The 18,478-nt window shown below is 40.1% G+C and overlaps 1 protein-coding gene across 1 annotated transcript in view; it reads right to left on the reverse strand.

Moving 5' to 3' along the window:
• LOC107663433 (peripheral plasma membrane protein CASK-like) overlaps positions 1 to 17,381 on the reverse strand; it is a 57,026-nt gene extending 39,645 nt beyond the window's left edge. The window contains exons 1-2 of the mRNA XM_016453669.1: positions 16,717 to 17,381; positions 2,383 to 2,402 (exon numbers count right to left, since the gene is read on the reverse strand). Of these exons, the coding sequence (XP_016309155.1) occupies positions 2,383 to 2,402; positions 16,717 to 16,775 (79 nt within the window). The 5' untranslated portion in view covers positions 16,776 to 17,381. The remainder of the gene's footprint in view (positions 1 to 2,382; positions 2,403 to 16,716) is intronic.
• Positions 17,382 to 18,478: the final 1,097 nt, after the last annotated feature.

Raw genomic sequence — 18,478 nt, forward strand, 5'->3', positions numbered from 1 at the left:
CCCTCGAACACACACCTGCCTCTGCGGTAAACACACACACACACACACACACACACATACATATATATACACACACACACACACTCTCACACACACACACACACACATACACACAAGTGAGCACACTCCCACTAGTATTTGCAAATATTAAGCCGTAAAATTATTCATATTTAAATTAATTCTGCGTGTCTCTGTGTCAATGAATGGCGCAGACGCGTGTTTTTTTTTTTACCACTCGTACTGAAATGCTTGTGACGCTTCCGGTGATATTAGTGTCTGCTGTCTCACTAATATGAGGACATAAATACATAACAACATCTCCAGAACTGCTCTTTTGAGTAAAATTTGAGTAAAATTATCCTCATATCATATACACACAGAAATGTAAAGGTATTCACGGCAACCCGTCAAAATAAAAGTTTAATTTGAAGACATTGCGGCAGAAATATATTACTATTCTTCAGCAGAATGTACGTAACAGGCTGCTACTACTACTACTAAAATGATTAAAACCTTATTTTTAAGGAATAATCATACAATATTTCTTCAGTGTTTTAATTGTAATATTAAATTACCTTTATTTTCCAAAAAATAAAATGTTTAATTTTCATTACTTAAAAGATAGATTAAATGAATGTTACAACGCAGAATTTCTGAGCAAAAAATCATAAGGCTATTGTAAAAATAAATGAAACTTGTTTTTATGCTTTCAAATAATTAGACATGCTAAAACAGAATTTGGTAACAATAAAACATAAGGTTGGAAAAAATAAAACATTTCATAGGGCCCTAAACATGTAATTTTTGTTAAACTTTTGATAAATTGATGTTAAATTGTTTGTTTAATGATTTTAATTAATTAGACATGCTTTTTGACTAATAAAATTTAATTTAACCATTAAAAAGGAGTCCAGAAAAAAAAAACCCAGAACCCCCCACCCAGCATTATAATATGATATTATGATCATCAAGCATTATTTAATGATAAAACTTTAGTAATTAGAATTAAAACTTGGTAACCATGTATGAATGCATATTAGTTATTTTAACTGAACTTAGGACTGGTGCTGCTTAAGATATTGATGGTCATTCAGTGTTTCTGTAAAAAAAAAAAGAGGGAAATAAACTAACAATACTGATAATAATACTACTACGAATTCTACTACTAATAACAATATAAAATGCACTCAGGATTAATGAGCTGCTGGGTTCATGAATATTAATCATGTTGTCAGCGTTCGCTTGAACTGATTTGCTGAATCAAAACAGGGACGGTAATAGATGAGTGCCAGCCAATGAGGTTGCCGTTTGTGCATTAGCTCCGCCCACTATCGGAGAAACAGGCATATCTTCTGCTTGTTCTTAAAAGCAGATTTCCAAATGAACTACATTATTCTGACAGGGAAATACAACAAAGAATATGGTTTCCATGTAGCGCGTCAATTCAGCGTGGTGTGTAAGACTCTCGCTCTCTTTCTCTAGAGTTTACGGTGCGTCAAATACAGGTGCGCTGCACATCCATTGAGCTGAACTGAAAAACAGCACAGATCTCTGGACGGAGAGAGAAACTCTGAAGTGCTCAGTCAGAGTGAAAATACATCTGTGCTAAACTTATACTGTACCTCCTACTCACACACTGGCCAGTAAAATCTGAGAATTTATTAGCCAGTGGCGAATGTTAGACATCATTTAGTCGCATATGTGAGTGATTTACTGGCGTTGTAGAGGGTTGTTATGGAGACGTTTATCATCACGTTCAGTGACTGAGGGATTCAGCCGCAGGAAGATTGTTTGTATTTTTACAAATATTCTCAGTGGTAAAACACTCGTCCTCATCTGATGTGTGTCTGTCTGTTTGCTCACAGATGGCTCACGGATGAAGCCAAAGCTCGGAGCTCCGGCAGCCCAGCGGGCAGCAACACAACACACAAACAAACACTCTGAACACACACATCACCCACAATCCTTTTGGCATGACGCTGGTATCCATGACCAGGCCGCATGGAGTCTGTAAGAATCCACAGACGCTCCACAGATTCCCACCGAAACCAGACGGCCATCAGTCACGCCCTGCTGAACCCCGATCTATCAGCCTCCAGAGTTACCCACAATATGCCAATTAGAGTGGTGTACAGTGTGTGAGTGTGTGTGTTTTTGTGACATATGAGGACACAAATTTGTATAATGACATGGGTATGACAGGTATTACAAGGAGAAGGTGACTTATGAGGACATTACCCCATGTCCCCATTTTTCGCTAATAAATCATACAGAGTCAGTTTTTTTGAGAAAGTAAAAATGCACAAAGTTTCCTGTAAGGGGTAGGTTTAGGGGTAGGGTTGGTGTAGGGCAATAGCACATACAGTTTGTACAGTATAAAACGCACCACACTGAACGGACCCCTGAAACACACACACACACACACACACCGTCAGCAGCAGTTTAACCACCATACAGAATAAAATCAGGCCTGCGCAGGTTTCAGCACTCAACATTGTTACAAATCGCCTTTACATGAGTTATTCTAGTCTAGTAGTACTAGTACACTACAGTTGGTAAGATATTTTCATGTTTTTGAAAGAGTCTCTTCTGCTCACCGAGGATGAATTTATTTGATCAAAAATACAATAAAAATTTGAAATATTATTATAATTTAAAACAGTTGCTTTCTATGTGAATATCTGTTAAAATATCATTTATTTCTGTGATATTTCTGTATTTTCAGCATCATTACTCCAGTCTTCAGTGTCACATGATCTTCAGAAATCATTCTAATATGCTGATTTGCTGCTCAAGAAACATTTCTGATTATTATCAGTGTTGAAACAGTTGTGCTACACAATATTTTTGTGGAAACTGTGATACATTTTATTTTTCAGGATTCACAGATGAATAGAAAGTTCAAAAGAACAGAATTTATTTGAAATAGAAATCTTTTGTAACATTATAAATGCATTTACTGTACAAGAGTAATATGTTTGTGTCATAATTTCTTCAGGTTAAACTGAACTTTTATTTAGACAGGTTGTAGTGAAGATCTTTGAGTTTCTGTGTCTATTTGACGATAGTTTTCTTAAATGAAACAGTGAAGTGACTCTCAGAGCAGCTCTAAAGATGAAGTTCATGTGTTCATATTGAGTGACACAGACGAGCGTCACGTGTGTTTCAGTTTCAGTAGAGCAAACCTGCGGAGCTCATTCACACTTCATATTTCACACTTTATATTTCAGTGTTTTTGTGCTTTAATATTCATAGACACTAATCCATTTCGCCATATTTTATTGCCATATCAGTTTTGCCAGATTCCAGATACATTCTGTGTTATGCTGTAAATCCCATTTTTATGACTGGATTCCACGATTCCATCCACATTTTCCACATGGCGGAAATCATAGAGGCCTAATATACATATATATATATCTCACACACACATAGGGTTATTCTGAGGAAACCATAACCACACGCCTGCAAATGAAAGAACAGAGACACGCCTATAAAACACACACACACACTCACAATCACACTCGCACACACACTCACTCTTACACACGCACACAAACACAAACTCACTTTTTTTTCTCAGGTCTGTTCACCCTTATGTGACCATTCATGCAAACTATAGCATCATGCTACATAAGACAATAAATAAGATTTTACTCAAAACTCACTTTAAAGCACCATCGAGTGTTTTTAATAACTTCCGATTGCCGTCTAATGTACCACACGCCTGCAAATGAAAGAACAGAGACACACGCCTATAAAACACACACACACACTCACACTCACACTCGCACACACACTCACTCTTACACACGCACACAAACACAAACTCACTTTTTTTTCTCAGGTCTGTTCACCCTTATGTGACCATTCATGCAAACTATAGCATCATGCTACATAAGACAATAAATAAGATTTTACTCAAAACTCACTTTAAAGCACCATCGAGTGTTTTTAATAACTTCCGATTGCCGTCTAATGTGTGTTTTGGCCATGTAATGTAGCTGAAATTAAATATGTTATTACCTCTGAGTCAGAGCAGCGATCATGGAAGAGAGAACACAAGCAGACAGTGCAAAAAGATGTGAAAACTATTTGAACTTTATTAAAACTATTTGCTCTGATTTATTGTGTTGGTTACATGTTGTTCCTTTGTGCAGTGGCTCAGGAGATGAGTCTTTGAGTCTGTATAAACATCAACAAGCTGAAAAATAAATAATCTAGACAATCTAGTAATTAATCTAGACAACTATTGAACTCAACACTTTCACTTTATTCTGATTTCTTTCCTAAAAAGGGAAGTGAATTATATTAACAGCACACTTATGAGATGAACCACAGATTGCTGAACCACTCACCCGGGTTGGTCATGTGTTAACTAGTGTGTTTCATGTTGTTTGTTACTGATCCGACTCAAAGCTCCAGACGTACAGCAGAGACTCGAACCCACGACCTTCACTAGTGGCCTGATGATCCGCATGAACATCTGATAGTCTGATGTTACTTCTAATCTGATATAATCTAATCTTTCAAACCACATTGTGACTAAATAAATATAAACAGGTAAACAAGTAAGGCAGGTTACTCTGATTTAGTTTCCATGTGTGGAAGCTGCTGGCAGGCAGTAAATGAGATCGACTGAGAGACTTTAGAGCTGAAACACTGTCCTGTATGAAAGAATCACACCAAGCACCTGCTGAATCCCTTAATAGACGTCAATAGAAACACTTACAATGACACTTCAGAAGACGGCCTCGATTAAGATGCTAAAATATCTTCAGAGGAGAGATCTGGAGAACCGGCGTGTTTGTCTGACCTCAAAACATCTGGAACAAAGAGACGCTCGAACACCTGAGAGAGACTGTGATGCTGAGAAACGCTGCGTCAGCAGATTCATGAGAAATCAGGACGTCCCAGCATTCCCTGTGCGCTGAGGAACGGCATGGAGAGGAATCGAGCAGGTCTACCGGAGTAAAGCTCATCTGGAGTCTAGAACGGTTCACATACGAACAAAAACCGGCCTGATGACTGCAGTGAAGAGCTACTGGTCTAACCCAGGGGTCTTCAACTACAATTGCTTGAGGTCCAGTAATGAACCCTCCTCACCAGCCGGACAATTATAAACCTAAAAACATGAATTCATGGTTTTGGCCATTTGGAAAAAGTTTATAGTGCCCTATTGTTCAAAATGTTGAAATTGAGACTTTTGGACTTATTTTTTCACTGAAATAAATGTTTTTGTAATAACACAGAGAGTAAAGTACCGGAAAAAAAATACCGTTGGGTACCGGCACCGAAATTCAGGTACCGATACCGGTACCATACCGGTTAAAATGTGAACGGTACCCAACCCTAGTTGTGTAGTGTGGACGGAGATCGTTTCTGAAACGCCGTGAAAACGCCAGTGCAGACGAGGACCGTTTTCATTTTAAAATGCCGTTTTTTTTAAACAGGGCCTGAAACTGCAGCTCATATTTATTCAATTAAATCACAGCCTTTTGAAGTTTAATCGTCACATTAAGCCACGTCGCAATTCTCGTCTTTCCATCCCCAAATTTAAGACCTCTCGAAATCATAAGACTTTCTTGTACCATTTAAGTCTTTTTATGGCCTTACATTTGATACAACTAAATTCAAGACTTTAAGGACTCGTCAACTTTCCTAATTAGGGTTGGGAACCGAGAACCGGCTCTTATTCAGAACCGGTTCTGTTTTTTTTTAAAGAACCGGAACCGTGAGCAATTTCTAAGTTTCGGTTCCGAAAACGGTTCTGGTGTTCTCGTGACCAAACGCTGTGAGCAGCCTTGCGCCGGTGTTTCCCGTAAAGGATGTCACAAACCAAATAACAGAAACGCCGCCCTGCCTCTTTAATTACTGAGCACATTGATACCCACGCGTCTTTAACTGCCGAACACATCGTTTTCCACGACTGCACGCACACTCGCGTCTTTGATAGCTGTGCACATTGTTTTGTCTGACTGTACATGTACCGGCAGCGCGCAACTCCTGCCGCCACTAAATTACATTATATTTGTCCAATATTGACTCTCTGACAGAGTCCCCCCAAGGCATGGATGCGCTGGCATACAGCTGGCCCCAGTGTTTGTGCAAGTGCGCCTTTCCCCCCAGTGGGCCTCCTTGGACAGACTCTGTGCAAGATCAGGGAGGACAAGGAGCAGGTCCTGCTGGTTGCGCCATACTGGCCCACCTGGACCTGGCTTTCCAATCTCATGCTCCTCACGACAGCCCCTCCCTGGATAATCCCAGAGGAAGGACATTTTTTCTCATGGGCACCCACGGCCCGATCTGTGGAACCTGCATGTCTGATTTCTGGATGGGATGTGGCAGACCTCACTTGCCAGACACTGACAGACAGTGACAGACACTATCACTCAGACTAGAGCCCCCTCTACTAGGCAGGCCTATGCCCTGAAGTGGAGTCTGTTTGTTGATTGGTGTTCTTCTCGCGCCTCATCCCCTCTTGGGATCTCTCTGTGGTCCTTGCAGGACTACGGAGAGCCCACTTTGAGCCGCTTGACTCAATTGAGCTCAAGTTATTGTCGTTTAAGACAGCGCTTGTGGTCATGCTCACATCCATCATGAGGGTTGGGGACCTGCAGGCATTTTCGGACAACGAATTATGCCTTGAGTTTGGGCCGGCTGACTTTTACGTTACCCTGAGACCCCAGCCTGTTTATGTGCCCAAAGTTCCCACTACTCCCTTTTGGGACTAGGTGGTGAACCTGCAAGTGCTGCTGCTGGAGGAGGCAGATCCAGCCCTTGATTTGCTGTGTCCCATACGTGGAACACACTCAGAGCTTTAGACGCTCTGACCAGCTCTTTGTCTGCTTTGGAGGTCAGCAGAAGATAAAGGCTGTCTCCAAACTAGCTAGTGGATGCCATCGCCTTGGCGTACCAGACACAGTGCCCCCTGGGGGTGAGAGCTCACTCCACTTGGAGTGTTGCCTCCTCCTGAGCATTGGTGCATGGCGCCTCTCTAGCAGACATCTGCAGAGCTGGTTATTTAAGGAGAATTGGCCTATATGAGATGTTTGTACAAAATGTCCCAGTACTCAAAAAAAACAGGTGAAATCAGGTCCAGTCATAGGCACATGGGAACCCATTGCCTCGCCACAGTGAGGCATTATAAACCAGATATATTGATGTTGAATTCTCGAGCAGATCTAAATTATCCAAAATAACAGCACTATCTGCTATATGAGAACTGTTCACCACTGTTCAGAGTTACTGGAAAATACAGGGAAGAGTGCAAGACAACCCTAGAGAAAGTTCATTTCTCAGTAGGGCTGCAACAACCAATTATTTTGACAATCAATTAATTTAACGATTATTAGAACAATTAATCGACTAATCGTTGATTATTTCACCATTTAATTGATTATTCAGCTTTTGCAATTAGTTAAAATATTGAGTTATACATATTCTAACAAATAAATAAAGGTAATCATTTCAGCTTTTGAAAATCATATTATGTAATTACAATTCATGTATAAAAATAAATGTATTTGGCACAAAATGAGAAGACAGACAGAGAAACTCTCTCATTCACCATTTAGTTAGCTATATGAAAAAGTCACTGAATGACATCATTCTGCCTGACAACCCACGCGTCTTTAACTGCCGAACACATCGTTTTCCACGACTGCACGCACACTCGCGTCTTTGATAGCTGTGCACATTGTTTTGTCTGACTGTACATGTACCGGCAGCGCGCAACTCCTGCCGCCACTAAATTACATTATATTTGTCCAATATTGTCATTAATATAGGCTACATACTGACTTTAACTTGGACCACTAAATACCCACTAATAAACAGATTTTATCATTAGCTCGCTCCACACTGGAGATCTGCTTTATAACAGAAAATCAGGTTGTAATTCTAACTGAAAGCGACACTGACTCTGGTTTTTCATGTTTAATACTGTAAAGCTGCTTGATTTAAGGCTATCTATTCTATTGTCAAGAGTGATAAACAAAGTGATGGAAAATATTTATTTTTATGTTTAAAAATGTGGAAACCACTCATTGCCACTCATTGCATCACACCATCTCCTGACTGCATTATTATTTGTAAAACAGGGGCTTTATGGAGTGTGTGTATACATGGTTATAAGTATAAAAGTGAATATTTCATTACTTTAGGGAAATGAACAAGTGCTTGGCCCTCAAGGGACTATTTGGCCAACCAGTTTATTCCTGCTTGAAAAGCAAAATGTTATTGATAGTGTAAAAAACATCAACTTTGAAGCACATGTGATTGATGGACTAGCATTACTCAACATTACTTACTACCTTACAGCAACACTACATGCAATGAAGGTAAAATAGTGAAAAAATAACAATAGCTAATACATCCACATCACTGTAATCAGATGCTTTCTTAACTGCTGCTTTCACACCGCTGTCAGCCTTTGTTGTGTTTATTTTGTTATTGAGAGGGAAGTGCACAGCATATATTTACATATTCATCCAAACGCCGCTCAGCAGCTTCAGGTTCGGCTGCGATTAATCTGATCTGAAGCGCTGTGTCTTCTTCTCTTGAACTGCATCAGGAGAGCTGAATTACAGTCTTGCGCTACAGCGCCACACTGGTCAAACTGCGTTATTGCAGGCTCTTACATTAGGTCATATGAGATCAAATGACTACTCGACAACAAAAATATTTGTAGAACATTTTTTACTGTCGACATTGTCGATAATGTCGACTAATCATTTCAGCCCTATTACTTACTACCTTACAGCAACACTACATGCAATGAAGGTAAAATTGTGAAAAAATAATAGTTAATTTAAATGGAACCGGAATTGGAACCGGGAATCGGAAAATTTCTTACGATGCCCAACCCTATTCCTAATTTTTGAGAACGCCATTGACTTTCACTCACTGGCTACGTTTACATGCAACCAAATAATCCGTTTGTAATCGTATTGACGGCTCAATCGGACCGAAAAGACTTCATGTAAACACCTTAATCGATCCGATTGAGCTCGATCGGAATTAAATTTCAATCGGATTGAAGGGGGTGGTTTATTCCTTTTCTAATACAATTGAGAGTGCATGTAAACACTCGATCGGATTGAACCCAGAAACTGAAAGGACTGCGCATGTGCAATGATAAAAAACATCAACTTTGAAGCACATGTGATTGATGGACTAACATACATTACTTACTAGGGCTGCAACAAACTATTATTTTGATAATCGGTTAATCTAACGATTACTAATACGATTAATCGACTGATCGTCGATTATTTCACTGATTAATCAGTAGACTTTGATTATTCAGCGTTTGTAATTAACTAAAATATTGAGTTATACATATTCTAACAAATAAATAAAGGTAATCATTTCAGCTTTTGAAAATCATATTATGTAATTACAATTCATGTATAAAAATAAATGTATTTGGCACAAAATGAGAAGACAGACAGAGAAACTCTCTCATTCACCATTTAGTTAGCTATATGAAAAAGTCACTGAATGACATCATTCTGCCTGACATCTCCTTTTGTAAGTCATATGGATAAGAAACAAAATAGAGGTAAAATGATAAGACGTTTTATTTTTGGATAAGCTATTTTATTCACAACATAATCTCTCTTAAAATACTGTATAGGCTTATGATAATCAAAACAGTCCTGAGCTAGATCAAGCTTTGATCTCTGCAAACCAAACTATCACTTTAATTAAATAATATTTTTCCCACTAATAAACAGATTTTATCATTAGCTAGCTCCACACTGGAGATCTGCTTTATAACAGAAGAGTAGTAATTCTAACTGAAAACGACACTGACTCTGGTTTTTCATGTTTAATACTGTAAAGCTGCTTGATTCAAGGCTGTCTATTGCATAAAGTAAACACTACATGCAATGAAGGTAAAATTGTGAAAAAATAATAGTTAATTTAAATGGAACCGGAATTGGAACCGGGAATCGGAAAATTTCTTACGATGCCCAACCCTATTCCTAATTTTTGAGAACGCCATTGACTTTCACTCACTGGCTACGTTTACATGCAACCAAATAATCCGTTTGTAATCGTATTGACGGCTCAATCGGACCGAAAAGACTTCATGTAAACACCTTAATCGATCCGATTGAGCTCGATCGGAATTAAATTTCAATCGGATTGAAGGGGGTGGTTTATTCCTTTTCTAATACAATTGAGAGTGCATGTAAACACTCGATCGGATTGAACACCGAAACTTAAAGAACTGTGCATGTGCAATGACACAGAAATAGCGTAATGACGTATGACGTGCGGAACGAACGGCTCTTCCTTTTGAATAAAGTGTTGTGTAAATGCGTGTCCTGTCATTATAAAACTCTCCTTTCACTTGCAACTGTGAAGTGGAGCAAATAAAGAAACCGTGTAGGAGAGTGGTTATTATGTGCAAACAGTGAGAAACTCTATATTTGTGTAGTGCGCGCATGTCAAAAAAAATCTATTCCGATTTGAAGCTTGTGACATATAAACGCGCACATAAACCCTATCACTTTATTTAGCGTTCATGTAAACACTACATTCAGATTCATCAATCGGAATGAATTCAGTCCGATTGAACCAAAAATTGTGCATGTAAACGTAGCAACTGAGAGTTTCTTCTGTCAGCGCACCGCTCTCTGCTCTCTCTTCATTTAACGCACGTCTGAACATAGCAACAGTTAACTGTAGTAGCAACAGGTGGCGCTGTAGGACCCAAACGGCTCTACTGAGCTGACCTTGATGTGCCTAATATAAATTTGATTTTAGTAGAAAATAGCTTTTGGCATTTATTTATTTCGTTATGTCAAAAGGCCTCGAGATCCACCAGTTGGCGACCCCTGGTCTAACCTCTATAAAATACAACATGAGTTTAAAAGTTAAGCAAAGAACTATCCAGACATCAATAAAATCCAGATTCAGGTGGTCTGCTCTTCAGCGACTCTGATTCTGAACGCTCTCCATCCTCCAGCCAGACGACAGGAACATCGGAGCTCTTCACCTCCAGCAAACCAAAACCCTTCCAGACCTCCAGAAAACATCTCCGATGAACCCAGCGGATCCTCGCGAACGGCCCACGCCGCACAGAGATGCAGGAAAATAAGCAGACAGCAAATTACAGCAGAACCGCAGCCTGTGTCGAATCAGGGAATGAGTCTAGGAATAACATGAAAAACATCCCGGCGGATGAAACTCTGAGATCCAGCACAGGCCAGCACTGGATTCAGCTTTCAATGGTTTATTTATGGACAAAACATTTCAGAACTGAAGTCATCCACTGACCACTGAGCTGAGGTGCCGTTACGTCACCATCCACACAACACACAGACTGCAGAGAGAGCGACGATCAGCATCTGATACGAGCTCACACACACACTCACACTCTTATACACACACACACACACACACACACACACACACACACACAGATACACACTCTTATACACACACACTCACACTCTTATACACACACACTCACACTACACACACACACGACACACACACACACACACACTACACAGACACACACACACACACACACTACACAGACACACACACACACACACACTACACAGACACACACACACACACACACTACACAGACACACACACTCTTATACACACACTCACACTCTTATACACACACACACTCACACTACACACACACACTACACACACACACACACACACACACACACACTTATACACAGACACACTTATACACACACACACACACTACACAGACACACACACAGACAGACACACACACACAAACACTCACACACACACACGCTCTCAAACACACACACACTCACACTCTTATACACACACACACTACACACAGACAAACACACACACACACACACACACACTCACACTCTTATACACATACAATCTTACACACTATACACATACACACACCAGAAATTAAGGCATTATTTCCTCAAGTCAGTCCAAACCTGTAAGCTGTGATGTTATTGTTAATAATCTATGGTATAACACGGGACATATTTTCACCATGATCAGCTCAACAATCATAATGACTCCATCTGACAGCATGAAATATGGATGAGGTTTTGAGGTGTAGAATCCACTTTCACGTGTTGAATCATTAATAAGAGGCTCAGCGATTGCTGTGACGAGCCATTAGTGACCCGCGATCACATCAGTGACCGTCCACATCACACTAGGGCTGAAACGATTAGTCGACATTATCGACAACAAAAAATTGTCGACAAATATTTTTGTTGTCGAGTAGTCGTTTGATCTCATATGACCTAATGTAAGAGCCTGCAATAACACAGTTTGACCAGTGTGGCGCTGTAGCGTAAGACTGTAATTCAGCTCTCCTGATGCAATTCAAGAGAAGACAGCGCTTCAGATCAGATTAAACGCAGCCGAACCTGAAGCTGCTGAGCGGCGTTTGGATGAATATGTAAATATATGCTGTGCACTTCCCTCTCAATAACAAAATAAACACAGCAAAAGCTGACAGCGGTGTGAAAGCAGCAGGTTAAGAAAGCATCTGATTACAGTGATGTGGATGTTTGCACGAGCTCTGCAGTTCAGTACTCCAGTGAAGTCACGTCACGTTTATTTATATACTACTTTATGCAATAGACAGCCTTGAATCAAGCAGCTTTACAGTATTAAACATGAAAAACCAGAGTCAGTGTCGTTTTCAGTTAGAATTACTACTCTTCTGTTATAAAGCAGATCTCCAGTGTGGAGCTAGCTAATGATAAAATCTGTTTATTAGTGGGAAAAATATTATTTCATTAAAGTGATAGTTTGGTTTGCAGAGATCAAAGCTTGATCTAGCTCAGGACTGTTTTGATTATCATAAGCCTATACAGTATTTTAAGAGAGATTATGTTGTGAATAAAATAGCTTATCCAAAAATAAAACGTCTTATCATTTTACCTCTATTTTGTTTCTTATCCATATGACTTACAAAAGGAGATGTCAGGCAGAATGATGTCATTCAGTGACTTTTTCATATAGCTAACTAAATGGTGAATGAGAGAGTTTCTCTGTCTGTCATCTCATTTTGTGCCAAATACATTTATTTTTATACATTAATTGTATATTTGTAATTACATAATATGATTTTCAAAAGCTGAAATGATTACCTTTATTTATTTGTTAGAATATGTATAACTCAATATTTTAACTAATTGCAAAAGCTGAATAATCAATTAAAGTCTACTGATTAATCAGTGAAATAATCGATGAGTAGGCTAGTCGATTAATCGTACTAATAATAGTTAGGGTTAGGGTTAGTAGTTAGTTCGATTATCAAAATAATGGTTTGTTGCAGCCCTACATCACACCGAACCAGCCGATCCGACACAACACTGAGCCAGTGTGAACGCAAACCACAGCTGCTTTGAACCAATCCGTATCGTATGAAGCGCTATAGAAATAAAGGTGATCTGACGTCATGTAGTGTTTCCTTCCTGAGCATCAGGGAACGTTCACAGCTTTTGTAATAGTTGTGTTTGAGTCCCTCAATTAGGGCTGGACGATATGGCCAAAATTGATATCACGATATATTTCTTAATTTCGGTCGGTACGATATAATTCCGATATCGATATGAACACTATTTATCTGAAATATAAATCTTTTGTAACATTATAAATGCCTTTATCATCACTTTTGATCAATTTTAAGCATCCTTGCTAAATAAAAGTATTAATTTCTATAATTTCTTTCCCAAAAAAATAATAAAAATTATACTGAATGGAATAGTGTATAATGTTATTTGAACATTTACATTAGATATTTGAACATGCTATTAGATAAACTGTTGTCAGTCATGTTGTCATTTAAAATCCGGACATCATTGGCAATGTTATTGTTTTAGTTATGCAAACAAAAACTCATTTTATTTGTTGTTTGTTGATTTGAAATGTAAAACTTGGTGAAATGATTTGGGTGTCAGTACTTTTTGAACATCTCCAGCACATTTTAACAATACCGTGATAATACTGATAACCGTGATCATTTTGGTCACTATAATCATGATAAGAAATTTTCATACCGTTACATCCCTAATCAGAATTTTGACTTTTAATGCTTTGTTAAACACACACGTGTTCAGTGCAGGCCTCTCTGAGAGCCATCATAAAACCCCTCCAGTCCTTCAGTTCTCGAGCTGCTGAGATCAATCACGGTCTCTTCGGAGGACTCTTGTGATCATCTGTAGCTCATGGAGCAGAACATCTGAATGCAGTCAGCAACACACACAGCTGTGACTTCATCATCATCATCATCATCATCATCAGGTCTACTATTATCAGCTGTACGTCAATGATTTAAGCATTCTTATTAAAACAAACGCTGTGTGTCAAATGATTCAAAGCGAGTGCATTCAGTCTGTTTACATGACATCATTTCCAACTAAAAATGGAAAACTTTTAATGTGTTTTGGACGTTCATTTACACGACAACAGAGTTTTGGGGGATTGAAAACGCAAGCTTTTGAAAACTGATGTCGTGCACACGTGCATTATGCGTTTAGTCTATAGGCGTGCACGAGTATGTACTTGAAGAGCGCATAGTATTTCTTTACAATGTGACGTTGCCAACTACTGCATGAATAATACAGCGTTTTTAGCCGTTTTCATGCATCCCTGTGAAACATGTACACAAAACCTTTCAAAAGCGCAAAGGAAAAACTTATTTTCTGTTTTTAGTACAATTGTTGTCATGTAAACGTACCCTAAATGACACCATGAGTGAATTTGATCATAAGTTTACAAACACAACGTAATTTACACCAAATACAAACAATATCATTTGAGATAAATCGTTGTTGTTAATGGTGTTCACTGTTTGTTTGAATACATGTCATTACTACCTGCATGATTTTTACTGTACATTTCTGCCATATGGACGTCACCTTGACATAATCAGCACTGATAAACTACTCCTAAATATAATGTAGAAACTTACATTTTCTGTGAAGCTGCTTTGCAAGGATTTGTATCGTGAAAAGTGCTATACAAATAACCGTGAATTGAATAAAGAAATTAAAGCATTTTTAAGAACACTAGGATTATTCAAACCTGTCTGGATGTTTGAATTCTCATTAGACGCTCATACTGTAATTCAGTATTTTTACTGTAATAGTGTTTTTTAAATTAGCAATAAAGTCAGCACAACAAAAACTACTGTGATGAATAAATAATTGGCATTTAGAGTAGTGATGTGAATATATGAAGGGAAATGCTGTCATACAAATACTGTTTTTAGGCAAATATAACTGAGTGGTTTGAGAGATTCTTCTCATGAACCCAAATGAGACTCAAACACATTCACAGTGAAATCAGTCACAGATTACGAGCAGCGGCTTTACATTCATACGCTGACAGACACGGGTGAAGCGTGATGAAGACTGACCCTGATCGCTTCATTCAGAGCTGAAGAAGAGCAGAGCTTCTACAGGCCTGACAGCAGATGAACTCACAGTCATCACAGATCCATTCATCTGCATTAAATAATAGACTAAACTAATGACCTGAACTACAGTGTCTTAACCAAACGACAGCAGTACAATATCACACACACACACACACACTCACAAAACACACACACACACACACACACACACACACACACACACTCACAAAACCGACACACACACTCACTAAACACACACTCACAAAACCGACACACACACTCACTAAACACACACTCACAAAACCGACACACACACTCACTAAACACACACTCACAAAACCGACACACACACTCACTAAACACACACTCACAAAACCGACACACACACTCACTAAACACACACTCACAAAACCGACACACACACTCACTAAACACACACTCACAAAACCGACACACACACTCACTAAACACACACTCACAAAACCGACACACACACTCACTAAACACACACTCACAAAACCGACACACACACTCACTAAACACACACTCACAAAACCGACACACACACTCACTAAACACACACTCACAAAACCGACACACACACTCACTAAACACACACTCACAAAACCGACACACACACTCACTAAACACACACTCACAAAACCGACACACACACTCACTAAACACACACTCACAAAACCGACACACACACTCACTAAACACACACTCACAAAACCGACACACACACTCACTAAACACACACTCACAAAACCGACACACACACTCACTAAACACACACTCACAAAACCGACACACACACTCACTAAACACACACTCACAAAACCGACACACACACTCACTAAACACACACTCACAAAACCGACACACACACTCACTAAACACACACTCACAAAACCGACACACACACTCACTAAACACACACTCACAAAACCGACACACACACACTAAACACACACTCACAAAACACACACACACACACACACACACACACACACAGTCAGATTCATAATAGAGAATCAATGAAAAATCTTTTAATTATTAGAATAAATCAATGACCAAGACAAAAAAGGCATGACGCTCACACGAGTAGAAGCCACAAATCACTGAGACTATGAGGAGTTACTGATCAATCCATACTAGTCAACTCAAACACACACACACACACACACACACACACACACACACACTCGGTCAGCTGAACCTGAAGCAGTAAAATGTCAACACACGGGACAAAGAGCGCCGATCAGCAGTGAAATGATTGATGAGATTGGATCACTCACTTCCCGATCACCTCGCAGAGCTCGTACACATCCTCGAACAGCACGTCGTCGTCAGCCATAGCGTTACCGTTTCTCCCGCCGACAGATCCGCTTTGCCTCAGAAACGCGCCGCGAATGTCAGAACCGACACCCGGATCCTGTAAACCCCCCGGATTCCCGTCGACGACCACCGAGGATGCCCGTTCACACCGGGCGACGATGAGGATGAGGATGATGATGTCAGGGAAAATCAACGCTCCGGGATTCAGGTCGCAACGCTCCGGGAATCTGCCGCTTCAAACACCGAAAAAATAAATTAATTTAAAAAAATAAAAAAAAAACCGCGCTGATGCGCCCAAACGCTCAAGATCCCGACGATCCGCCTCAAACATGAAAACGCGCTCAACGCCACCGCCGCTCCGGTTCCCGTCCGACTGCGCTCATCATTGTCCGTTAGACGCGCCGGTACACGCCCTGATCTCCCGTTAAAGCGGTGAGGTAAAGCAGTGCTGCCGTGTAACGGTTTCTGCAGCTCTTCGTCGCCTCGGCGTCTCTCCTCCTGCTCCGCTGCTACTCCAGTCCAGCGCGCTGACGCTCCGCCCTCTCAAGGTTATAAAGCTGCCGCACGCGGAGCCGCAATGGCCGCCGAGGTGCGCGCGATACCCCGGATGTTTCCGCGGACGCTCCTCGGGCCTCTTGAGCCAAGATGGCGGAAGAAGGGCGCGCCTTCGAGCACACGGCGCTCAGTTTCCTAATCTGCCCAGAGAAAACCCGTTCTCCCGTCCAGCGGCCAATGGCAGGTCCGCGTCGCTCCGCATGCTGGTTGACCGTCCGATGACGTCAGAGCTTCTGCGATTTTTCCTGTGTATTTTCTTACTGAATAAATGCTGCAGGAGGGCAATATATTGAACATCTCGTTGAATTATAGCGGGCTCGCAGAATGAGCATCATTTTATGATCCTGATTTATCACTGACTGAGCCACATATTCATATCAAGTGCAGAAATATTGTACAGCTCATACAGATGCAATATAAACTGATAAGGTTTGATCATTCAAGCAGCTTGTATATATATATATATATATATATATATATATATTCACCAAAATAAAAAAAAATGAAAATAAAAAAAACATCTAAGGAGCTGCTGGTTTTTCAATGGCTAAACACGTTTTGTCTTATGCTCTTTAACTGTACACGTTCATGTAATAATCTCACTCCCACGTGACTCTCACAACCAATGAACAGCTGAGCAGAATTTTAAAACCCCCATGAAGTCACACTTGTATTTTGTGCATTTTAGACTGAGATCATCTGTATCATAACAGTCAGTTTCTTCACATCAGCTCTTCATCCTGTTGATCTGCTCCTCATCACAGCTGAGGTTTGGAGGAATGAGGATCACAGCAGATTCTGACCTGGTCCTCATGGGTTGAACAGAAACCGCTGGACTGAAGATCAGCATCATCTGGAGCCACAGTGATGCTCTCAGGAGTTGCTATGGCAACTCTGCTGGCAGAAACAGGAAGTGTTGGTCTATACTGAAAACACGCACACACACACTCACTCACACAGACACACACACTCACACACACACACACACACTCTCTGTCACACACACTCACACACATGCGCACACACACTTACTTGTATTTGTGGTTTACGGGGACTCTCCATAGACGTAATGGTTTTTCTACTTGTTTACCCGTGGGGACCTCAATTTAGGTCCCCACCGTGACACGAGTCCCCATGAGTCTGTGTGTATTCAGGTTTAAGTCCCCA

This window comes from Sinocyclocheilus anshuiensis, unplaced genomic scaffold, assembly GCF_001515605.1.
Source record: "Sinocyclocheilus anshuiensis isolate Anshui unplaced genomic scaffold, SAMN03320099.WGS_v1.1 scaffold2051, whole genome shotgun sequence".
Lineage (NCBI taxonomy): Eukaryota > Metazoa > Chordata > Actinopteri > Cypriniformes > Cyprinidae > Sinocyclocheilus > Sinocyclocheilus anshuiensis.